Source organism: Paramisgurnus dabryanus, chromosome 17, assembly GCF_030506205.2.
Source record: "Paramisgurnus dabryanus chromosome 17, PD_genome_1.1, whole genome shotgun sequence".
Taxonomy (NCBI): domain Eukaryota; kingdom Metazoa; phylum Chordata; class Actinopteri; order Cypriniformes; family Cobitidae; genus Paramisgurnus; species Paramisgurnus dabryanus.
The window spans coordinates 37506913-37532267 of record NC_133353.1 but is presented as its reverse complement, the minus strand read 5'-3'; the positions used below and the strand labels follow the sequence as shown (position 1 = coordinate 37532267).

Sequence of the window (25355 nt, the reverse complement as noted above, 5' to 3'; positions counted from 1 at the left end):
ACTGTGATAAATATGGAGTTCCGTTTCTTATATTTTGGCTTTGGCTGCATTACCATGACTTGTACACGAGGACTGACTTGGAGTAAGCTAATAATTTCTATCTCTTGTGTATGTTTCAGAGCTTGTGTCAAGAAATAATGAAATAAGGATTTTTATTTCTCATAACTTGTTAGAAATGTCATATTTGTTTGCATAAGTGGTTATTTTGGGGTAATTTGTGAAATTATAGGTAATCATATTTTAAATGAACGAAAAGAACGAAATGACTCAAAAAAAGATTCGTTCAGTTTGATGAACGAGATTCAAAGATCCGAATCAGAAAAATGATCCGAACTTCCCATCACTAATATATTTACAAATTGTAAGGCCAAATTGCATGCTACGGTTATATATGTTTAATTAGTTTAGCATATACCAGAAACCAGAGCTATATAATAAGTGAGTAATGACACACTAGATGTCTGTTGGAAGAACTAAATACATAAGTTACATCGTGTCATGGAGTGACCCATAGTTCCAAACGCAGCATTGAAACATATTTATTTGAATGGCACCCGCTGGTATATTTATAAAATTACTGTTTCCTTAAATTTTAACAAATTTGCTAACATTGTATGAATATAGTCAACAGTGATATTCTATGAACTCAGCAATATGTATTGGTTATTGTTAATAATAACTAGTTAAAACCTTATATTTTAATGAGTGTAATGTGTGAGAAATGTACTGGTCGGACACTGATGTTTGACAAGAAGGCCTCACTCGTAATCTCCGCTCTAATTCATGCCAAAGATGTTTTATTGGGTTGAGGTGCAGGCCAGTCAAGTTCATCTACACCAAACTTGCTCATCCATTTCTATATGGACCTTGCTTTGTGCACTGGTGTACAGTCATGTTGGAACAGGAAGGGGACATCCACAAACTCTTCCCACAATTCTGGGTGCATGAAATTGTCCAAAATGTCTTGGTATGATGAAGCATTAAGAGTTCCTTGATGGAAGTTTGCATTTGCTGAATTTTATTTTGCTTCAAGTTCACTACTATTATTACACTTTACTTAAATGGTTCCTTTTTATATCATAAAGACCTTTCTATTTGGTAAATAATATCAACATTAACATTAATCATATATTAATATGTTGTATGGGGGAGCTAAAACAATATAAGACCTTCACAAACACATTTTTAAGGATCAAAAATATTATCTGTTGTTGTTGCCAGCAAATGATCCAGATTAGGGTTAGGGTTTTTGCCAATTTTGCCGTTTTAAAACGCAAATGCTCTAATGTAAACATGGCCTTATAATTCTTATATGCAACCCAGACTTTTTAATATTGAAAGCAAACAAAATCCATCTATGCATAGAGACTATCCAACTAATGGAAGATGGAGTTTTCAGAAAACCTGCTAAAAACACGCCAATGAATTGAAAGTTACTTCTCATTTTTCAAAATTGCAGCGTTTTTTCTGAGGAACATCTAATACCATGATATAATTATGACCATTATAATTCCCCTTTACCAGATCCACCAGTCAAATGACAAACAATGACATGATTTTATAGTGTAGAAAAATGTTGTCTGAGGTTTTTCAGGATCTGCTGAGTGTCCACATGCTCAGGAAAAGCATCCTCGGATTTCTGAGCTGCCATATAGCTGCTCTGAAGATCACCAACCTTCAGGCCACAAAAAAAAACGTCATTAAAAAAAGGTGTTAAATTATGTTTTTCAGCTAAAAAAATGGAATCATAATAAAACTAGGTTGTACCTTATCAGATAGGGTAGCATAATTAAAGTGAGGCTCATACATGTGAGGTGACAATGAAGCAGCCGTCTGGAGGAAAGCTTTACCCTATATCAAGACAAAAGTACTTACATTAACATGTTAATACATTTATGTTTGTATTCATTACTTAAATTGCAGTATGCAGTTAAATCAAATAAATGGAAAATCAAGAGCAAAAGGAAATAAAGGTAGGTCAGATATTCTGCATCGCTATTGTCATTGTAAAATATAGGGGACAGAGCCTTTGCCGTGGTAGGTCCAAATCTGTGGAATAGCCTACCTACCCACATTAGAATGACTCCACCCAGGTGAAAAAGTAGTACACTTCCATAGTGTACTTAAAGTGCTTTATTTTCGCACACTATTTTTGTACTTAATATACTAAAAATTAATCTTTAGTACTTCTTAAGATGTTCTTAAGATTATCTAAGTGTACTTCACTGTGCTATTTTGAGACACCATGAATATGAACTAAAATGCGCTTTTAACATACTATCTCTGTATTAAAAAATGTATTTAGTTAACACTTTTACTAAACTTGAACTCAACTTTCATACAAAGTGTACTACAAGTGGTACCTAAATACATTTTTTAAATACATTTTTAGCACATTTTAGTTACTTTTTATGGTGTCTCAAAATAGCACAGTGAAGTACACTTAGATGATCTTAAGAACATCTTAAGAAGTACTAAAGATGAATTTTTAGTACATTAAGTACAAAAATAGTGTGCGAAAATAAAGCACTTTAAGTACACTATGGAAGTGTACTACCTTTTCACCTGGGCATCTTTCACTGCTTTTAAAACCATGTTAAAATCCCTATTGTCTTATCATTCATTTATCACTTTTATTACTATTGCCTATTACAGTTAGGTTTTTATTTATGCAGTGTTTCCCATACATAGGCTCTACTTGGGCGCTGAGCCCAGGTAAATTGCGACCCGCCCAGGTAAAAAAAAATCACTTTACGAATTTCCGTATTTTCTGAACTCGACTGGATGACCCGTGTTTTGGAGAGAGAGAGAGAGCGCGCGAAAGAGAGAGCGCGAGAGAGAGAGCGCGAGAGAGAGGTGGGGGTCGGGTGACCGTGAAGATGATGCACGCGTCATCAACTCATCATCCAGCGCAGCAAACTGGATCAACTGCAGCAGCACATACGGAGCAGCCAGGGAACACACTGCGAACAAAATGGTCGCATATGCTTATGTGCATATGTGTTTATAGCATCTTAGTTGGCTTCATTTTGCGTGCAAGCACGTTGTGTCTCTCCGGTTGAGTGTCCGTTCACGTGCTCTCTGTTTCTCAATGAATTGGGCGCGAGGCGAAGCAACCTCAGTGTCACATTGTATCCTTTCATGTTTCTGAACTTGAGCAGAGTTTTACCATTAGAGGTCTTTCTTCACTGAGGACGCGGGACCCGTACGGTTCCGGGTTTATATTTTAAATGGTCAGATGGGTCCGGGTCGGTCCTAGTTCATTACTTCGGGTCCCAAGACTGATTAATATTGTGTGTAAAACCCGAGTCGATCGGAGAACGTCCGTGAGCGCTACCGCGCTAAAGCTCGAGTGCTTTTTTAGCGTGCCTCCGGTTTCTATGGCGATAGCAACTGGCTCTTGTCACGACCACGCGCCGCTTCATTTTCTTTATCCCATTTTTTAATAATCTTACTATTAATAGACAATATCTTTACTAAAATCTAAACAGTTTGCACAGAGATTGTAGCAAAAAGCAGTGCTAATACTGAATGAGCAAAGCTCTAGCTGACTCAGGATATAAAAAACGCAAAGCTGTAATGTAAAGTCTGTCATCGGGACAGCAAGTAGACTTTTAAATCTGAAATAATTAGTGGATTAAGCTTTTTTTAATCGGCAAAAGAGAAATAGAAAGCAGAAGCAGTAAAAGTGCCTATCTTATAGAAGTTATTAACATTATAACATCAGTCACATTTATAATCTATAGACCTGCACTGTCTATTAATAGGCTATCTATAGTATACATAGTATTGTATATACTGAGTTTGATAAAAGGGGTCATCAAATTGCTTCATATATCAGTGCAAAAACATAAAGTGTTTTCGTGGTGCTTTGACAAACAGTGTCAGCTTTGTTTATGGCAAAAAAAGTTTGGGGTGGTTAGATTAATGAGCTATAATGTATAATTAATATTAATGTTTTATAAATCAAAGTATTGTGTTGTGTCACACATTATTAGTTCTTTGTTACATGTATAGTAGACCATTTTTTGTCGGTGGATAATAATGATTGCCCTTTTCACCAGCTACCACCACAAGTAAATTTCAGATCTGTGGGAAACACTGTTATGTATTCCTATACTCTTTTTAATTTATTTTTTATTAATTACTGTACGGCACTTTGGTACAGTTGTTTTTAAATGTGCTCTATAAATAAATAAACTTGAGACTTACAGGACCCCTCTGCTTTCAAATAAACAAACTCTTAACTCTTTCCCCACCATTGAAGAGTTAACTGTATTATCCACCACAATGCCTCTTTCCCAACAACCTGAAAGCAAACGCTCACATCAACAATTCAAACTCAGTGTATGTTTTGTTCATCACTCTGAATCGGATTTCTATCAGAAGTCTTTCACAAAACGCAGTTATCTCAGTTTTTTGCTCAAAATTGGGTATTTTTAAAGAAATCTCCCCATATTTGACAGGTGTTAAAAAGAGAACAAATTAAGGTAAAATGAAACATAGTTTTTTTTTTTGTTTATTTGAAAGCAGAGGGTCTGTTTTTTTCATTTGATATATTGTATGGTCATATATATGTTCTGGAAGGCATTAAACTTTTGTGAAATCATAAAAAATGCAGGGGCTGGCAACTTTTTTTTAAAATGCTGGCGTGGAAAGAGGTAACTGACAAGCAGCTGGACTGTAAACTCCCCCCCCCAAAAAAAACAACTTATTGGCATATTTAAATAACACATTTAAAAACTTAAATAACATACACCCTAATCCTACAAATCAATTTATCTCTAAATATGTCACCTGCCATCATAGTGACGCAATGATAACCGTGTTTTTAAATTTGTTCTTTTGCACAAATAACCAAAATCATGCTATCAGGTGTCTATAATATAATTACAATTATGTTTACATTTGCAAAATAAAAATAGCAGGGTAAAGAGTAAAGCATAAATTGTAAAACATTTTGCCAAAAAAAAATTATAGAACATCTTAGGTTTTAATTATACATTAGTGACAGAAAGCCCTTAAAACTCATGCAAGACGTAAATTAATAGCCTAACTGACACTCACCTGCTCAATACGACCCTTCAGTAACTCCAATACAGCCAAGTTATTGTAGGCTTCACCATGATTATTGTTGAATGCCAAGGACAGTTTAAAGCATTGGAAAGCCAGAGTCAAATCCCCAATGCCCTGTGGAACAAAAATAAGAATATGAAATCATTTTAATTAAACAATGTATGTGAATCTCATCCACGCGTCAGCTCGTACAGTCTAAATGCTGCTCACTGCCCAGCTCCATGCACAGAGGGTAGACTCACATTTCACCGTGACAGCGCCACCCAGCACTCGTTGGCCAGTACAATCGACACAGTAGCCTATCTGTACAGATGTGAAGCTAAGATTCATCCAAACAGTCGCTAAGTTTGGCTAAATGGGTCTAAAAGTCGCTAGATGTAGCAATAAGGTCGCTAAGTTGGCAAGCAAAACAATCACTGAGTTGGCAACACTGATTCAGCAAATCCCCTTTTTTTAAGCAAGTAAGCCCAACCCACTGATTAACATTGAATTTGGAAACAAGTTGAAAATAAAATGAACACGAAAATTAAAACGAAAATGAAAAACAGAACATAAAATTAAAACTGTACTTTACATTTTAATTTTGTCCCTATTATTGCTTGGGCATGAATAAAAAGCCTTTTAAAAATGTATTTACAGATTCCTTTTCAAGCTTGCCTTTTTATTTTAATATTGTCAGTCTTGACTCAAGCTTATATTGAAAATGAAATGTCAAATCATCAATTTAATTTAATTTTTCAATTTGGCCGGAATGATGCTTCATCACGTTAAAAATGAAAATGAAATAATTTAATATAATATAATTTAATAATTTTCAAATTTGGGACATATTTTGTGATTTTATTTTTTATTTTATAATTTAATTAATTATTTTATAATTTAATTAATTAATAAAAAAAAAGTCCAAAAATAACTTCCATACGAAAGGAGCTCAAACCTACGTTTAAAACTTCATGTTAAAACTAGGGCTGTCAGCATTAACACATGGGATTAATTCTTTAATCATTAACGCGTTAAAATCAGTCAGTCAGACCACCAGCACTGCGGCCGGGGTTGATCCCTGGGCATAAGGTTTGTTTTTAGTGTCGGGAAGACCTTGTAACGATGGTCCGCAAGAGTCTTTCAAAAGAATACGGAGTAACGTTAGGTTTCTCCGCTCTCGCAGAACTTCATCATTAACAGTAAGCGCTGCGTGCACACAAGCACACGCGTGGATCTGGTTTGCGTGTGTGAAGCGCGGGGCTCTGAATGTGACAGATGCTTTGCCAAAACAAGTATGAATGTTACAGGATCCACTTTAAATTCAGGGAGCAAAGATTGCTGTGGAATATAGTAATCAATAATAAACCGGTATTAAATGCTCCCACTAATTGTTCTATAATTTTATTTGTCATATTACCATTCATATATGCAAGAGTTTCCTAACAGAGCACAACATTTACAAGAGCATAAAATTTCTCATAAATCTAGTGACTAGTTTACTTTTAAAATAAACCACATTGATGGATTTACATTTAAATGCACAAAGTGACTGAATTTGTTCAGTCTGATCGTTTACTTTGTGGAATATATTAAATGATGTTTAACAAAAAATGTTTAACAAAAATATTAGTATATTCTTAATTTAACAAATTAACAAGTAGGGTGTGATTAATCTGAAAATATATTTAAGTACAGATTTTTTACATTTAAGTACAGTACAGCTTTTATTTAACTTCTGGGCATATTTTAATTTAATCATTAATCTACTTTAAGTTTTTATTTACTTGTAAGCACAGTGTATAAACTTGTAGTAAGCATACTAAAAATCATCTAGAAAGGGAAAAAATGAGTTTTCAGAAGACAAAATCCTCACCACTGCAACATGTCCCAGATTATACCAGATATCCGCCTGTTCCTCATCACTGGACACCAGAGATAAAGCTCTCTCAAAAGAAGACAGGCTCATATCATACTGCTGTGCATAGAAACAGCACAGACCCAGATTATTATACAGCTGGCAATTATAGACTCCCATCTGCAGCAACCGTCTAACCAAATTCAGAACAGCAGAGGGAGAGAAAGAGAGAAAAAAAATCAAACATAGAGTCTTGAAGCACGTAATGTTCAATACACAAGTGAAAGAAACTGACACCTGTAGAAGCGCAGGGCAATCTCTGGCTGGTCAGTGTAGAAATGATTGCTGCCAATACAGGCAATAGCCTCGACGTGTGTGTTGTCCTGCTTCAAAACTTCTTTGTAGTACTCTGTGGCGGAGCTTATATTATTCATTTCCTGCAAGAGATGACCTTCATTCATGCAATAACCTATAACAACAACTGCATGCTGCATATTTTTCTTCTAAAATGGCATTCTGATAAAAGACAAGAATGGTTGATAAAGGGTTGGCTGGGCAATATGTCAAAAATATATAATCATGATAATTTTTCAAAACTGATCCATTTTTTTTCAGTTTATAACTTTATAATGTTGCTAGTTAAAGCATAGTTAATAATAATAATAATTCATTTTATTTATGGGCGCCTTTCACGACACTCAAGGACACCTTACAATAAAACAATACAGTCAAAATACATGATACAAATAAGTCATACATCAGTTACACAAATAAAAAGCCTGCCTAAAAAGATGAGTCTTAAGTCTAGTTTTAAAAAGAGTCAGATTTTCACTGGTCCGTATATCTAGTGGTAGCGTATTCCACAGGTAAGGGGGAGTTGCCTTGCAACTTATTAAAACCAAGTTAAAACTAAAAGCTGCGACAACTATAACATTACTTTGCATCTTTGGCAGGGCAGAATTTTTTTGTACCTTATAGGTTATAGGAAGTTTGACATATTACAGTTATGTAAAAATTAAAAGAAATTGTGACTATATCCAATAACCCAGTTGTCAAAAATAAAAATCACAGACAGCTACCCAAACTTATTATTCGCTTCAAACACATCTTCGTGCAAGTTGAAAAAATTCACATGACACAAAGTCAAATCCTGCGAGTAATCTAGAGCAAGGAATGTGATGCTTTATTGCTGCGACGCAGCATTACAGGGTAAGCTTTTTCATAAGAATCCTGCCCCATTTCAAACTAAAATGTCCCTGTGAAAGCCACCTAAATAAGTAGCCATGGCAACAACACAGAAATACCTCATGGATGCGGGCAATTCCTGTAAGCAAGGTGACCTCAGCCGGGAAGTGGTCAAGGCCTTGCTTTAAAACATGTAGAGCAGTGATCGGTTGATCCATGCGCTGATATACCTGTGCAGCAACAAAAAAAACCTCAATGGTCCTCAAATGGAACATAACACTGTAGGCTGTAAACGACAACCACAACAAGATACCTTTGCAAGGTAGAGGCGAGTATCAACAAATTCCTGGTGACTGAGTGCAGATCTAAACTGCTTCTCAGCCTCACGGTGCAAACCGAGCCTACAAATAAAAATTTATATTGAAAAATGTTGAGTTGTTGAGTCAAGATTCTTAATGAGTGCCAGTAAAATAATGATTTGGTAGTTCTTTTCAACATAAGTGTCATGGATTCTTACCTGTAATAACATTTTCCCAGCTGTACCTTCCACCACCAGTCTCTGAACTGAGCGTGCTCGGTAGCAAGAGCGGCAAGATCTAATGCCTGAAACAGTCACAAAGAAAAATATCAGATAAGCAGCAGACAGATTTTAGATTTCTTTGTCATATAGACAGCTATAAAGAGCATTCAACTTGCTGTGAAATCTACATTAGGCTTAAATTACATAATGGTAAGTTAAAATGAGAGAGATTTAACAAATGGCAGAAATAAAATAAAATCAGAATAAAATAAAACTTATAGAAATAGAGAAAGAAAGAATGTAAAATGGAGGGACAGTAAGGAACTACTTACAGTTTTTACATCATTTTCATGATGAAAGATGTATTCAAATAGGGTCTCGGGTATAAAAGGGAGAGACAGTATCAATCTTTAAATCAACCTTGGGAGAATGTGCATGTTATATATTATATATAGTTGTACATATTGATTTTAATGCATCAGACAAAGGCTAGATGTTTCTGTAAATCACAAATTTAAAAATGTTCCTGTTTAAGAAAGGTTTTTTTAAGAACTTTATTATAACGTTAACGTTAAAAGTTACTGTCTCCTCATGAGCTTCCAAATACCTTTGACACATTTGGTCTCTTTCCATACTTTTCCAAACTTAATCGAGAAAGGTTAATAAAAGGTCCTTCAGGATTTGTTAGCATAGAGGCCTGAGATAATAAGAAAAAAACATCATAAAGTCAATATTTCCTCTTCTAAAAAGACAACAAATTACTGAAACTACCACACATCCTCCTATTCCAAACAAAAGCTATAAAAAGCCCACCTGACTTCAGAAATGTCAGTGGAAATCTACTGTACAGGTATTGAGTACCATGAATTCAATAACAGTAAATAACATGCACCGTACCGTTCCCATTCTGACAAATCTTCCAGAAGCACTCGTGACCGGACGAGCCGTCTGGGCTGTGCGGGGGGTTCTGATGGCCTGCTCCATAGTTTCCGGTCTACCAGAGAGCGTGCTAGGTCTCACAAATCCTGTTATGGGTCGTCCTAACTGGGTCATCGGTCTAGGACACATTTTAATGAACTTATTTAAAACTTAATCCTCTTGAACAATTTATAAAAAAAAAAAATAGGGCTGCATAATTTGGTCCTAAGAATACTGCAAATATTTAGACAAATACTTAATTAGATATTACGCCATTAATCAAAAAGACAAACGCATATTTGTAATGGCTCACAGAAAATGTTTATATCACCAAACGTGTGACTAAGAGAGGTTTTTTCATCTTGTGATGTTTCTTGTGTCCAAACGTAACTTCACAGTAAACAAACATGGCAAACAACGGGCATAAAGAAATTACAGAATATTAACACAATGGACTGCTTTTTTACATCTTTGATGTCCATCTCACTTTAGACTGTGCATGCTGTGCCATTTAGTTGTTATGGTTTTATCTTCAATCTGCTCGCTTTATAATTGGGTATCATTTCGTTTGACATGACAATCTACAGCATGTGTGTGTGACTGTCTTCGGGATTACCCCACAAAACAGGATTTCTGCTCGTAAATGTTCAAAATGTTGAATATTTACAATTTGTGATCGGAGCGGCCCCGACATGGTTCTGAGCAGATTCAGGCACTCTTAACGCACCGTGCACAACAGGAAAATCTGTTAGGATAATCGGTGCAACCACAAAGACGATCGGGACTGTCCAAGGATTGTCGTAAGGGGGAAAATCGCCCCAAATTCAGCACAAATATCTGTGGTGTGTACCCAGATTAAGTTACACTACTTTCTTTTGACCCTTTACATTTTACAATCTTAAGTGAAAGTGACCCTAAAAGTTTTGCATGTTAGTAGGTTATTTAATGATACATAAGATAGTTGGACAGAAAAATTAATATTAAAGCTCTATTTGTTAGTGCATTGAAAGCTACATAATGATACTAGATACTAGTATACTACATTATATACATATTATTCTCATAACGAGAAGAGTGTCATAGCTTCATACATACTTTTATCTTTAGCACGTTTCTCATCTTTCCCCTTTTCTAACATGGACACCTGATGGCATAAGCCTATTTTTTTACATCCGTATTTCAGTTTGTGTTGCTTTTTATCTCCAGTTCTCCCTCCCTATATGGTGTCGTCATTGGAAGCTGTGACTTAATGTGAACTAAACCCGCAACTCCGTCTCGTACTAATGAGTGACTTCTCTGGGCAAAACAGATTAATTGATCACATGGTGACAAATAATATGATTTGACGCAAGATACAGATCAGCGATTTAAATCCGATCAGGCGTTCTGTTTTCCTCGCCGTCCAGAAAATCAAGGCTCGGGGTTGCTTAGCTATGAAAGATGCCACAGGTGTGCGCTTTAGAAAGAAGCAATGCCTTGACCCGTATTTAACACACGTTTTTAAACGTGACATGTGAACGGCCACAGCCCACGGGACGCTGTAATTTATAACGAAACATCGGCACAGTATAAACCATATTACCGTTATTGAACAAAAATATGCAGTGAAATATATTTAAATTGAATTATTGTCCAGCCCCATGTTAAAACATAAGAGAGCAATGAGGTGCATTTTTGAAGTCAGCACCTGACAGCTGGAGTGGGTGCACCACCATGGCCTGTTCCTGGAAGTCTTAATGATGTTCCTGGACCTGACAAAACAAGAGCAGCAAAAAAACATCAGATTAACAGCTGCAGGGGCGCCGCTAGCAATTTTGGGCCCTATGAAAAAATAGGGGGTCAGGCCCCCCATACCCATTTCGTACCAAACATACAATCCAACCTACTGTAGCTATTCAAAATCTTTGTCTGTAATTTAATAATACAGAACTATTTATTTTGCTATTGTTTTGACCACAGTTATCAGTATTTATAGATACCTAAAATGTCTGCAGCTAAGATAATTTATTGTGCAATGCAAATTTAATTGAAAAATACCATACATTAAATCAAATATTCAGAGAAAATGCAACATTCTTAAAGATTAAAGATAAATGTGACCATGCCTGTGAAAACCCAGCTGAAGTATTTCTTTGTAATTTACTGTTTTCCACATAAAATCATCCTATATAATCTAAAGAACATTTGTGAAAATATAAACTTGATATCTTTAATGTTGACTGAGTAATGTCATGTCAGCGATTGAAATCATAGTGAAATTAATGCTTGAAATTAAACTGTGATGCTTTTTATCTCACAATAAGATTTGAGGCTTTAGTCTGATTTTCAGAGACAGTCTCAGTGACATACTGTATACTTGAGCTGTTACACACACGACATTGTAACATTTAAAAATGGCGAACAACAACAATGCATCTTTTCTATGTACATTCTGCCTGAAATAAGACTGGGTCAACAATGCTTGACCAAAGCGGCGTGGTGAGCTTGAACCTGCTTACATCACGAGGCATTTTTTGGACCAAACATTCATAGGAAAATTCAACTGCAGTAGCCACCGTTTAACCTGAAGATGGCAGCACTCAGACGTTTTTACACCATATATTGTAGTATTGAAACACTTTATATCCAAATGTCAAAAAACTTACTAAAATCAATGAACAGCACTAATAAAACCCCATTATTACAGATCATTAACTAAAAAAAGTTGGTTTAGGGTTTAATTACTCTTTAAGAAAACAGCTATACTGATACTAAATGAGACTGTTTTTTAATCAACGGGGCTCTAAAATGAAATGAATGACAACTATAGCAGATTACAACATAGATTTCCATTGATTTCTTAACCCTTTTGCAAGTTGAGAAGCTTTAATATACATAATTTGACTAGTTTAGCCTAAGTTGCATTTCAGTTTTATCACAACCAACTCGATTTACGACTGCATTAAAATCCTTCCTTGGCATATTGCGTTACAAAACAAAACAGTGTGTAACCGATCACATTTCTAGTTTATGTTAATTAGCTTATACGGGCTACGTTAACTTAAACAGCTTATAAGGGCTGACTTCGCGTTAGAATCATAACATAAAACAGGGAACGTAAATCACCTTGTGTTTTTTTAAACTGGGGTGAACAGAGCGAAGACTTTACAGTGGAAAGAAAACTGCATTGTATTGCTCCAGCGTCACATTGTGTAAACTGCATTTATAGTAAGGAAGTGCACATATGCAGATATCATAGGAAATAGCAGTAAATACACACACCTTGTTCTCTTCTGAAGTTCACGCGCACTGTGAGACCGTGGATTGAAGACGGCGCTAAAACGCAGAGTAAAGACGGGGCGGAGCTAAGAAGGCTCAGCTTAAGGGGGTTGCGTGTGCGGCACAGTCCTTGGCTGGGGCCCTCAAAAGGTCATGGGCCCTTAGAATCGTCCTAAGTTTTCCCCCCCTTACGGCGCCCCTGAACAGCTGTAATGGAAAGGCCTCTTATTTTAAACTAAAATTTGTGTTTCAGCTACAGAAAGCTGCCAGTAAAGTGATCAAGTAATCATTGAGAAAACATTTGTGTGCGTGTTTGGAAGCTGAACGGAGACGCGCGCGTGTCCGCGCAAGATGAAGTGGCCCGTCTCCGTCTCGCGCACATCCGGACAGACCTTCGCTAATGGCCTCTGAACCCTAACCATAAACATCTCTCTTTTTGCACAAACGGAGAAAGACGACACAAAAGCTAAACTTTTTGAAAAGCGTCCTGCTTTAGAAATGACCACTGTGGTAGATGAAAAAGAGACAATCTGCCCTTTTTGGATATTAATCCTCTGGAATGATCACGTCCTCTTTGATAAGGTAATGTTGCGTGAATATCTGATAATGTGAATCCTGGTTCTGTTGTTGATCTGTCGCTGCTGTTTCCACGTTCAAATGAAATGTTTTGTTTTTAATAGGTCACAGTCAACTATCAACTGTATTTTTACTCAATGACAACTTAATATTATAATCTTATAAGTTAACGGTTAATGTTCGGTTCATAAGCTGCAGTTGTCGGTTGGGAAAATTAACTGATATGAACATCCCTAGTTCTTACTGACATTTTTGACATCTCTGTGAGCGGTGTCATCATCACCCCATAACGAAGATGCCCTCAGTGTTCCTCTCTGGATCCCCTACAGTTTGTCTATAGCCCCAAAAGATCAATGAATGACTGCATTGTCACAACCCTTCATCTGACCCACACCCACCTAGACAAAACTCAGGGTAGGGTTTCACCAGCCATCCATAAGTTCTTCATCTGATTTTGGGCTTGATATGAACATACTTGTTTGATATGTTTATGTCTCTTGAAAAGGCAGCTTCTGACGGGATACCCACTAATGAAAGCATGCAAGCTTCAACCGGATGTTGTTTATTTATAGGTGAAAAATGAAAGCCACAAACTTTGATGAAAAAAGATCAACTTGAAAAACTATGCCAACAGTGCAAGTACCTTTATATTGTGTAATGCAAGAACTTTAACAACCTATTTGTTTATCTTCAGAGGTCATGTCTAGTTTGTAAAATCATCGTTACACAAGTTGATCTCCACACAAGTTGTAGGAAGGGCAGTTTGGCATCTGTGATTTAGCTAACCTGTATGACTTTGGGAGTAAACCAGAGAACCTGGAGTTAAACCACTCTGAAACAGGGAAAACATGGAGATGTTCCTCACTGCAGAACACCACGTCCAGGGGGCAGGATATGATCTAGATCCAACTCCTCCCCACTTTATATACTTTGTTCCGCCAAATGAACCAATATATTTGGGTTGTTGCAGCCCGCAATTAGTTACAACCTGTGGGCGCCAACATTTGCTCTTTTCAGTTTAAGTCTATGTTTGATTAATAATATAGTCTTTTATTAACAAAAAGTAAACCATCTACGAGGGAAACCTGTTTCCTAATGCCTGTAAGCAAAGGCGCGTTAAAACAAGTTCAAAATCCATACAAAATAAACATTCAACTAATTAATTTCTAAATAACATGCCATATATGTTTATAATTATGCATATTTATACTGTATCCATTCATAGGTCTTAAACTGCATGTGGTAAGATTACTCATAGTAGGCTTACCCGAATTGTTTTACTCCAAAACATTATAGCAAAAAACTTACATTTCACCTTAAAGGCACTACTTTTACAGTAGTGATAAGTAAAGTTTGTTTTTATGTAAAATAAATAAAATTACTTAATTTAGTTATGAATGCGGAAATGGTAATGCAACAACACATGTATGACCTTCTTGTGGTTAAACTGCCGACCAATCAAAATTTAGTGGGAAGAGATCTCTGGATCCAGCTCCGCCCCTGGATCTGAATCCAACCCCGCCCCCTGGATGTCGTGTTCTGCAGTGAGGCACTACTGAAAACATGCAGCCTCCATAGAAAAAGGCCTCCGGACCCTGTCAGGGCCCAAACTACGGGACTTCTTGCTATAGGCTATATTTTTGTCTATTTATGGTGAAATGTTAAGCTTTTATATTCTAAGATCATTTGATTATGTACACCAGTCATTCTTAAAGTGTGGTCCCCCAAGTATTCGGCCAAAAGATGACCTAAACTAGGCAAGTGTTTATACAAAATTATCACTTATTTAAGTAGATTTTTAATGCACTTGTGAAACTGTGATATCAGTTCTTGCCATTCGGTTTGAATTACGTAAAAATGGATCGTGGCTAAACCAAAGGTCAAAAGAAAAGATCAAGCGTCAACTGAAAGCAGCTAAAATCCACAGATCTATTAGTTTTGTAATGTTTTTAGTTTTTGTTTCATGTGTAAAATCCCTGTAATTTCAGTGATTTTGGACATTAAGAGGAATATTTACCATAGTTACAACCATAGACTTCATATACCCAACAACTCAGTTTTAATCCAATGGCTCTTTGGAATGACAAGTGGCACCTAGACTGTTATAGTATGTTTAATTGCAGTTTTTTTCACATGTGCAGTTTGTTGTTCATATTATGTCGCAACTCATTTAACATTTACTTTTTCAAATGAAATAAAATTAATATAATAATTTCTGAACATAGCATTGCATTTGTGTTTAAAAAATTTGTTTTTGACTTGAAACGGTTGCATATTAAAGTTATATTTAGCTTATCCACCTAAATATATTTGTTGTTTTTTGGGGGCGTGTTAGAGTGGGATTCTTTTAGGTGGTCCCCAGAAAAAAATTGGAAGATAAAGTGGTCCTTGGGCTGAAAAAGTTTGAGAAACACTGCTGTACACTAAATTGTGTTAAGTATTGTCTAACACCTTGGTCTTGGAGAAACGTTGTTTCGTTTCACCCTGTAGAAGCTGTACATGCAGTGCTGTAAAAAGTATTTGTGTTCCCTTTCAGATTTTTTATGCATATTTGACAAAATTAAATTATTCATAATTGAACACGGGATGTTGAACCCAAGGTGGTTAGACCGCTGATCAATTATTCCGCTTATACCACAGACATTGATTTGGTGGGGTTTTTTTTGTAAACATTTAACAGGTCGGGCGTGTGTTTTACAGAAAAATAACCAACACCCAGGGAACATTTCTCAACCAATCAGAATAAAGCATCAACAGACTGTGGTATAAACAGAAATAACCTGAGTAAATACAACATTTTTATAGGACAAAGTGCTTCAAATTAGGGATGCACCGATACCACTTTTTTGGAATATGAGTACGAGTACGAGTACTTGCATTTCAGTACTTGCCGATACCGATACCGAGTACTTAATAAAAAAACATGATTTAAATTTACAGGTAACAGCTTTAGTCATATAATTTAACAAAAAAACAAAGGACTAGTTTTCCAGTTTGTTGTAAACTCTGCCTCTTTGGACAACACAAGAGGCATTAAGCCCTTACACGCCGCTCAAACATAGACATTTCTCAGACCGTGGTATCGATTCCAGGTATCGGGGGACTTTTAACGAGTACGAGTACTTTAGAAAATGTAGTATCGAGGCCGATACCCGATACCAGTATCGGTGCATCCCTACTTCAAATACTTAAAGCTCTACTGTGTACTTTATTTAGTTAATTCTTTACAAAAACCCATGTTTTCTTTCAAAAGTATGTGCTCATTCATGTGTAATTACTACCCACCCACTAATCAAAGTGTTCTCGTAAGTGTAGAATCTGCTATTTAAAATGCATACCGTCGAAGCGCTCTCTGGCTGAATCCATCTTGTGCCTCCATCTTTGAAATACATTCGCCGACGAGGGACATTCCTGAAATTCAAGCTCCGCCTTTCGCGCTTTCACTCTACACTCACGCTGCCCGATAGCTGAAGCCTTCGGAGGTTGCATGTGTAGGCGCTATACGTCATCAAGACAGTCTTATTTCAGAATATTAACAATTATAAAGCTGACAATTATTCTTAGTTAATTGTAAATTGATGTAATATGCGTATGACTTGCGAATGTAATGCTCAGTTAATTTAAATAAACCAGGCTTGATGACGTATCCAGCCTGTGACCTGCGTAGCTGAGTCCTTCGGATTTTACAACAACCGCACACCGTGATGAACCTGCGATCTAATGCTTTGATTTGAAAGCCTGTTGAAGACATATTCTCGAGGACATTAAAACAAATCGCCAAGATTGCGAAACGGGGATTTTAAACGACAACGTGACAAGAAAAACATCAAGACCAAAGTCACTATTGGAGTTAGTTTTCCAAGATGGGGCTCAAGGGACACTGAAGTTGCACTTTCTATCTTCTCCACAGGTAATTCAGCATATTCGTTTACATCTACACAGTCCATGTTGTAAACTTGAAGTTTTATAGTTCCTTGGCTAACTTTAGCATGATTATGCATAACACTTGTTAGTGTAAACATGCATGTGGTTTAATGTGTTGGTACAGACACACGCCGTCTCTCCGCCCATTTATGTAATCTGAGGTACTGAGATAAATGTTTTTCATCTTTTCTGACCTCTAGCACAAACACACGGTGACAGCGCTATTTTTAGCCTTTCATTGATAAAAGCGTCTGATCTGCGCGTCTTTCGTTTAATTTTACAAGCGTGTGAATGTTGCGCGATCTTTTTTCACCAATATGAGAGAAAGCTCTTACATATACACGGACATGTAACATGTTTACTTAAAACATAAGCATTGTACTCTGACATAATGTCTGACATAATACTCTGATAAAAGCGTCTGATCTGCGCGTCTTTCGTTTCATTTTACAAGCGTGTGAAAGTTGCGCGATCTTTTTTCACCAATCTGAGAGAAAGCTCTTACATATACACGGACCTGTAACGTTTACTTAAAACATAAGCATTGTACTTTGACATAATATTAGTTCGCGTCCATTTAAACCCGTCATGGTTGCTTTTTGTATGTGATTTTAAGCGGACATATCATGACAATCAGACTTTTTTTCATGTTAAACATAAATCTGTGTGCTTTGATGGATCACAGGCAAAGGACATTGCAAATTGTTCATTTTTTCTCATTGCTTTTGCTTTGTAGCTACTGGAAGCCATGTTAACCTTGGCATGACACGGCCGGGCCACCGTACGAGTTAAAACGCGTTCCGAATGGGGAGGGCTAGAAAGTAATATTCAGTTGCTTGTCATATAGACTTTCACCGCTAGATGGGAGTAGATCTTACACAGTGGAGCTTTAAAGCAAATACTTATTCATAGCAATGAATGTGAAATTACCCTAAAGTTATTGCACATAAATAACATAAATGTGAAATGACACTATTCTGACTCTGATTATGGTTTAATTTATTTGACTGTACTGTGATATTTCTACTCACGTGCAACCTGGGCAATGGAGTTCTCATCCAACATTATGTCCGCTATGCCTTCTTGATCCACCTCAACCTCATCGATGTACACCATCTCTGTTAGAGCTCGAGTCTTTAAGCTCCACGCCGCCTTCAAACAAACATGTCAACAGGCTTCATGCCCAGCTGCACTACTTCCTGAACTTCAGCCAGCTCCTTGTTTCCTGTCTGCCATTATTGGCCAAAATGATTAACCCAGGTGTGTCTGATTATTGTTGTTGTGACTACTGAGGTCAGGCACACCTGGATTAATCAGTTTATACAATAATGGAAGACAGGAAACAAGGAGCCGGCTGAAGTTCAGGAAGTAGTGCAGCTGGGCAAAAAGCTTACTGTACGCTTTCAAAAAAATGTTTTAGTTCAATCATCTATTTAGCAATCACATCACATACATGAGAGAATGAGGAAAAGCTCTGTGACTATACCGACGAAAAGCCCATATAACATCTGGAATACTTGCAATATAACAAAGGGGATATTGGAAAAATAATGGGAAAATGTTTGGAGTATAAAAGTAGATATAACATCTTAAAGAATGATATTACCTCAGAAATATGACAGATTCCAGGTTCCTTGGTAAAACAAAGTAATGAGGAAAGTCACAATACTCCATGCTATCTTTGAAATGTTGACATGTAACATATGTACAGTTAGTTTAATGTGTTACTCACTCCCTACATGAAGTGATGTGTAATGCGATTATAAACTGCCATCCAGTGAAGCGTCTCATCTAACCAGCTAACTTATCACTAACCTGGTCATACGGGCTTTCCGTCAAGATCTTTGTGGAGATCTCTGCGCATCTATCAAACTTTCGTCTTCTGCTGCAGCTCCAAGCCAGAAACAGCGGATCCAAACCGACCTCCATTGCCATCGCGGACAATTTACAATCGCGGATGGTTAAGGTTACCGAATGCTCTCAGTCAGCAGCGGCTGCCTTCGTTGACGTCAGCACGCATTAGGTTGCCTTGCCAACACGGGGCGGGGCATTGGGGGCAACAGTCTTTGTTATTAATCAGAAATGTGCGCTACGAAGTCTTGCTTGTTATTAAAGCTTCGCGTTTAAACTGATAAAGCACACTTTCTCGCCAACGTATATTTTCGTGGCTGATTAAATGTTTTAAAATCGAAAGGGCTGCGCAGACAGATCAGCGCATGACTTCAAAGTCCCGCGAGACTGATTGTATAGGTCTGCACGCGGATCGTTCTCGCAGTACACGCAGAACAGTCTGCGCAAGGGTGCATACTTCCCGCCATGATGTTTTGTTTGCCCAAAACAGGAAGTGACGTTTTGCAGCGCTATAGAGCGGTACTTTAGACTAGAACTCCTCGTGCAGTTGCTCGTGTAAATAGTTTGTTGACTAAACTCGGGTTTGTGATTTCCGTTTGATCCGACATGAATCAGACTGCAACTGAAGAGCTGCAAGAAGCGTTTGCTGTGTTAGCTGGCAGTGACCCTGACAACTGCTCTTATTCAGAGGTAATTTTTATGTGTGCCTGTCCTGCGTGTGCGTGCGTCCTGTCTGTCCTGTGTGTCTGTCTGTCCTGTGTGTGTGTGTGTGTGTGTGTGTGTGTGTGTGTGTGTGTGTGTGTGTGTGTGTGTGTGTGTGTGTGTGTGTGTGTGTGTGTGTGTGTGTGTGTGTGTGTGTGTGTGTGTGTGTGTGTGTGTGTGTGTGTGTGTGTGTGTGTGTGTGTGTGTGTGTGTGTGTGTGTGTGTGTGTGTGTGTGTGTGTGTGTGTCCTAACCCTAACATGTACGACTGTAAGATGTAGCTGTTAAATGAATTCTTTCATCTGGCGTTATTTATAGCTTGTGTTGTTTGTGTTGTGAAGGGTTACATGAAGAGACAGGCAGTGTTTGCGTGTAAGACGTGTACCCAGGCTGGCATGGAGCCCGCAGGTGTGTGTCTGGCCTGTGCCAATAACTGTCATGATGGACATGAAATCTTTGAACTTTACACCAAAAGGTTTGAATAATTCATTCGCTTTTCAAACTACTGTGTTGTTTAGCAATGCTGCAGGTAAACAGACATAAAATTATTCCCACATCTGTATGTAAAATAGTGAGATATTCTGTAACACTCCCCTTCTTTAATTAATTGTAATGCAATGTTGTTCGTAACTGCAACTGTTTCAATCTGATCACAGGAATTTCCGTTGCGACTGTGGCAACCAGAAGTTTAATGACTTCACGTGCAAACTCTGTCCTGTAAGTCCACGTAAGAAGTAAGCTTTCATTTAAATCCATTAGCAATCAAAACATGTAACGCTGTGACGTTCATATAGGGGAAAGACGCACTGAATGTGAGGAACGTGTACAATCACAACTACTTTGGACGATACTGCTCATGTGAAAGACCATATCCAGATGAAGATGACCAGGTGCCTCAAACTTTTACATGTTGTTATATGAGGAGAAATGATTTGTTGTTAAGAATCTGCTGGTAAAGTCAGTGTGCTATGCTTGTTTCTTTTCTCTTTCAAGGTTAATGAAGAAATGATTCAGTGTATTGTATGTGAGGACTGGTACCACGCTAAAGTAAATACCCATTCACCCAAACAACTTTAAATTAAACTGTTTCATTTACTTGAGTTTGGTAATAATAACAGATGTTTGGTGGTGTTGTAGCACCTGCACAGTCCGGCTGTCGACTGTGATGCTCTGATGGAGTTGATCTGCGTTCGCTGTATGAATCAAGCACCATTCCTCTGGACATACGCTGCCCAGTTTGCAGGTTGGAAAATGAGATTCTCACTTTAGTATGTTTTCTTGTGTTTAAACTTGCTAAATATATTAAGGGGGGGGGGGGTGGTATAACGGTACTTTGTGCATTCTGACTTATTAACACAGGCTAATGCTGCGTTCAGACCAGCCACGGTAGAGGCGTCAAGCGCGAGTGATTTCAATGTTAAGTCAATATAAAGACGCGTTGACTGGAAAAACGCGCCACGTTAACCAATCAGAAGCTTGCTCTAGTAGTGACGTGATTAGAAAGCGAGCGGAGTTGCAGAAGCCCCTCCTATGATGCGAATTTCCGCGTGAATGTCTTAATGACTATAATTTCAAGCGCGGCTTTCACGCGCAAATGAAGCGAGTAAACTCAAAATGTTCAAGCAGCAAACTAGACGCGGTAGACGCGAATTTGAAGACTCAAACGCGGCCGGTGTGAACCCATGGTAAGAGTTGTTTCCTCATGCCAAACAAATGCAGGGTAGCAGCGGAGTTTTGCCTGTGTGTTTGTTTAACGCTGGATTTCATTGAAAAGTCCAAACCGGGTCATGAGTTGCATTCGGTAAGTCTTGTGTTATGTTGGAAATAGGCACATAAGTGCATATTATATAAACGACACGAACATGTAGTGAATCATAAATTATCCAGTCAGTGTTTTCTCCAGAAGTTCATTACTCCTCCTTCCGAGTTTGGACATTATCTGAAAGCTAATCTGTCTTTTATAAATCTGATAAAACTAAAACTCTTTGAATATATGAGGGATGTAATACTACTCCATAGGTTCCTTAAGATTAACATGAGATAAGCAGGAACAGTGTGTGTTATGGATGCTTTAAACTGATTTGCTGTCAAAATATGCTGTTAATTTTTTCATGTATGTAGTATTAATTGTTAATCAATTGTTATCTTCTTTTTTTATAGTTTCACCTCTTAACAAACTGAGCTCAAAGCAAGTGAGTGCTGCTTTTGTGGGAGATGAAAATGGAAAATCGTGTTTATCCCCAGGTCAAGGGAGTCAGATAGATGAAATAATGGTAAGAGGAAAAAGGTAGTGTCATATCATATAATACAATCATATAAATGATGGTAAAGTTGCATGATTGGGATCAAATGATTTGGAAAAATTTCCATCAGATATCGTGCTAACAAACCACCATGGCACACTAAACATCCCATTTTGCTCTTATTAGAAATATTTTTACCTTTAATATTAGTAAGAAATTACTAAGTGAAGTTTTATATGGGTGCCTTCACTCAGTTCCACTCAATGAACTATCTAACATGAACTTAAGATAACATTAAGTATCTACGGCTCACCACTACTTTCTGTCCAATCTACAGTAGCTGAACTGTGTCCTGTGTTTTTTCTCTCTTTCCTCTTGGTACAAAAGGCACTCCCTTCAACATGATGCCTTGGTCTTAGTTTAAAAAACTGTATACAAGATAGCATTTCTACATCCAGTTGGATAAAGCCGGATTTATACTTTTGCGTAGGACCTACACCAGGGGTGGCCAACCCTGTTCCTGGAGGGCAACCATCCTGCAGATTTTAGCTTCAACACCAATCAAACACAGCTAAAGCAGCTAATTAAGGTGTTCTGAGTTGCTTAATAATTACAGACAGGTGTGTTGGAGCTGGGTTGGAACTGAAGTCTACAGGATGGTAGCCCTCCAGGAGCAGGGTTGGGCACCCTTGACCTACACTAAGCTAAGCAGCGGGTTTCCTTTTTTTGCATTGTGTCTATTACATATGCAGATCGCTAGTAGGCAGTGTCCACAGGCATGTTACAGTATCGAGGCAAAAGCCGAAGAAGAAGCAGATTGTGTACAGTGTTTAAGAAGCTTCAGCAGTGATGAAGTAAAATAGACTTTTGTTGAAACCTGAGTTGTTAAAGAGCCCCTATTACGTTGCTAAAAAATAATGTTATTCGGTGTATTTGCTGTAATTTAATGTGTTTGTGTGGTTTATGGTTAAAAAACATTATTTTCCACATACTGTACAATATTGTTGCTGCACTACGCCCCGCTTTTCTGAAACACCACAATTTGTACAAAGCTCATAGAAAAATAAATGTAAATTATAATTATCGATATAAATTGTCTAAGTATAAATTGCACTTAAAGTGTCGTCACATTGCTCAAATTACTTCAAACTGATTTCTTGGACATGACAGTGAGTATGCTGACTTCGATTACCTCTGCAAGCACCAGATGTATTGTATAGCACACCTTTGAAATATGATTGAAGGACAAATTCCCATCATGACTGTGGGGCCGACAGATCTGATGCTGCAGTTTTGTAACTCAATTTCTTAGATGAGCAAGTTGCACACAAAAATGATGAAGCATGAGTGGATTTCCCAGCAATTTACTGTTATATCTCTGCCGTTTTAAGGGGACATATGATGAAAATCTGATTTTTTTTCCATGTTTAAGTACTATAATTGGAGCCCCAGTGCTTCTATCAACCTAGAAAATGTGAAAAAGATCAACCCAGTAACTTAGTTTTGGTAAACCATTCTCTGCAAGCATGTGAAAAAATAGCTCATTGAAATTTGGCTCTCATTGTGATGTCAGAAGGGGATCTTATTATAATAATACCACCCCCTAATCTGCACTATCCAACTACTGCACTGCCCTTTAGCACAGAGATCAGCTCATTTGCATTTAAAAGGACACACCCAAAACAGCACATTTTTTCCTCACAACTACAAAGTGTCAATTTTAACATGCCATAATAAATTATATATATACATGGTATTTTGAGCTAGAATTTCACATATACGAACATTGTGTTCATGACTTTCACCTGTGTGCTGTAGACTCCTGGCCATCAGACAATTCATGTGCTTCAAAACAAAGCCAAATGCATTTTAAAAGAACTCAACGCCAAAGAAATGAAGAAAATGAAGAAAGCTGCTGTGTTTTGGCCTTATTACTGGAGAGCTGAACTGTGCACATGCACCAGCTGTAAGGTTAGTTTCATACATCACTTTACTGTTGGGTGGGGTTGTGGAATTTATGTTTGCATTAACATTTAGAAACTAACATATTTTTAAAGGTTTGGAAACAGCTGTTTACATTTGGTTGTTGTTAAAGGAATATTCCATTAAGTATGACAAAAATATGAAGTGATATCAAGTGATGGAAATGAAAGTACACTTTTGTTATTTAATGAGCTCACATTATGGGTTTTTTATGTGTAAATCCTTTAACACACAATATATTTTTGATCACAAATATATTTTGATCACAAATGTTATTGGAGTTTGGAGAATATAATTCACCAAAGTTGTTATATTTTTTAACTGTATTTACTTTATAAGCAGCCACTTCAAATAAGCATATAAAAGCACTAAAAAATAGAGAGAAGGCACACATTTGTGACGTTGAACCTTTGATTGATTGTTACTGAGATATAACCCTTGTGAGAACAAGCCCCCTCTGTGTAATAGTGCCAGTTATTTTATTTTTAGCGGCTGTATGTAGAGACGGGTGTTTCATTCCTGCTGGATGAGTCGGATACGCTGCTGGCATACGAGGAAAAGGCAAAAAATGAAGTCCTGACATGTGACAATATGTTACTGTCCTGCATCTCCTCCCTAGACCACGTACAGCAGCTTGAGATGATTTACCGTAAGTGTTTGTGTGTGGGTCATCTGCATGACATGACGTCGTCTTTGTGCCATGTGATGATTGTTCACCCAGTGAAATGTGTTTTCCTTCTGGTTAGGTTATAATGACCTAAAACAAGAGCTGGGTGAGTTACTTCAACAGTCAGCTGACAAGAAGAAGGTAAAGATGTTAACAACATGTCCTGGTAACACAAACCTTTCCATGCGTTTACTAAAAAATTGTTAATCAACATCCTCTGGTTTTAGGATGTGACTCCTGAGGTTTTTCAAGAACTTCTGGAGGAACTTCAGACGAGGAAGAGGAGACGCTTGAGCTCTGAAGCAGATTACAGCAGCTGATGTGCTTTGTGTGTAGCAGCTACACTTTATAGACTACAGACTATTGTGGGCATTGATGTTCATTCTTAAAGATTGTGTGCGTGCGTGCATTTGCATGCACAAATAAAACACTATCGTCTTGTGCGCCAATAACTTCTTGTCTAATTGTTTTTTTCTTTTTTTTTCTTTTGATTGACAAACTAACTAAGCAACATTTTCAAGTCCCTTTTTTCTATCCTACATATATCCTGGCCCTCTTTAACGTATAAGTATGTAGGTAAGTGCAGATGAGATCATTACAGAATCCAAGCTTATGT

At 37.4% G+C, this 25355-nt stretch overlaps 2 protein-coding genes across 3 annotated transcripts; one reads left to right on the top strand and one right to left on the bottom strand.

Annotated features, from left to right (window-relative positions):
- ttc8 (tetratricopeptide repeat domain 8) lies at positions 1-19377 on the bottom strand. Of its 2 annotated transcripts, XM_073812317.1 has the most exons (15): positions 19110-19377; positions 18326-18446; positions 11224-11287; positions 9516-9675; positions 9226-9315; positions 8951-8995; positions 8616-8701; positions 8412-8499; positions 8218-8328; positions 7211-7350; positions 6932-7106; positions 5068-5190; positions 1768-1851; positions 1639-1675; positions 1-1599 (listed from the first exon to the last, which is right to left on the bottom strand). In XM_073812317.1, the coding sequence occupies exons 1-15, from the start codon at positions 19227-19229 to the stop codon at positions 1559-1561; spliced, it is 1485 nt and encodes a 494-aa protein (XP_073668418.1). In that variant the 5' UTR covers positions 19230-19377; the 3' UTR covers positions 1-1558. The 2 variants fall into 2 exon arrangements, with proteins under 2 accessions (XP_073668418.1, XP_065144093.2); XM_065288021.2 differs by having other exon boundaries at positions 4-1675.
- A 241-nt stretch (positions 19378-19618) lies between these two features.
- Positions 19619-25191, top strand: LOC135749009 (putative E3 ubiquitin-protein ligase UBR7). The gene is made up of 11 exons (XM_065267368.2): positions 19619-19835; positions 20188-20321; positions 20503-20563; positions 20641-20736; positions 20840-20893; positions 20984-21089; positions 22007-22119; positions 23908-24060; positions 24562-24721; positions 24819-24880; positions 24967-25191. Exons 1-11 carry the CDS (start codon positions 19752-19754, stop codon positions 25057-25059), a joined length of 1116 nt encoding a protein of 371 aa, XP_065123440.1. The 5' UTR covers positions 19619-19751; the 3' UTR covers positions 25060-25191.
- The last annotated feature ends 164 nt before the right edge of the window (positions 25192-25355 follow it).

Excerpts from the sequence above, each read along its gene's own strand:
- LOC135749009 (XM_065267368.2), top strand. The coding sequence starts at position 19,752 with ATGAATCAGACTGCAACTGAAGAGCTGCAAGAAGCGTTTGCTGTGTTA. Across the intron at positions 24,722-24,818 it reads GCAGCTTGAGATGATTTACC|GTTATAATGACCTAAAACAA; the intron begins GTAAGTGTTTGT and ends CCTTCTGGTTAG. Across the intron at positions 24,881-24,966 it reads AGTCAGCTGACAAGAAGAAG|GATGTGACTCCTGAGGTTTT; the intron begins GTAAAGATGTTA and ends CTCTGGTTTTAG.
- ttc8 (XM_065288021.2), bottom strand. The coding sequence starts at position 19,229 with ATGGCAATGGAGGTCGGTTTGGATCCGCTGTTTCTGGCTTGGAGCTGC. Across the intron at positions 9,316-9,515 it reads GATTTGTCAGAATGGGAACG|GCCTCTATGCTAACAAATCC; the intron begins GTACGGTGCATG and ends TTATTATCTCAG. Across the intron at positions 8,500-8,615 it reads CTGGGAAAATGTTATTACAG|GCTCGGTTTGCACCGTGAGG; the intron begins GTAAGAATCCAT and ends TTTTATTTGTAG.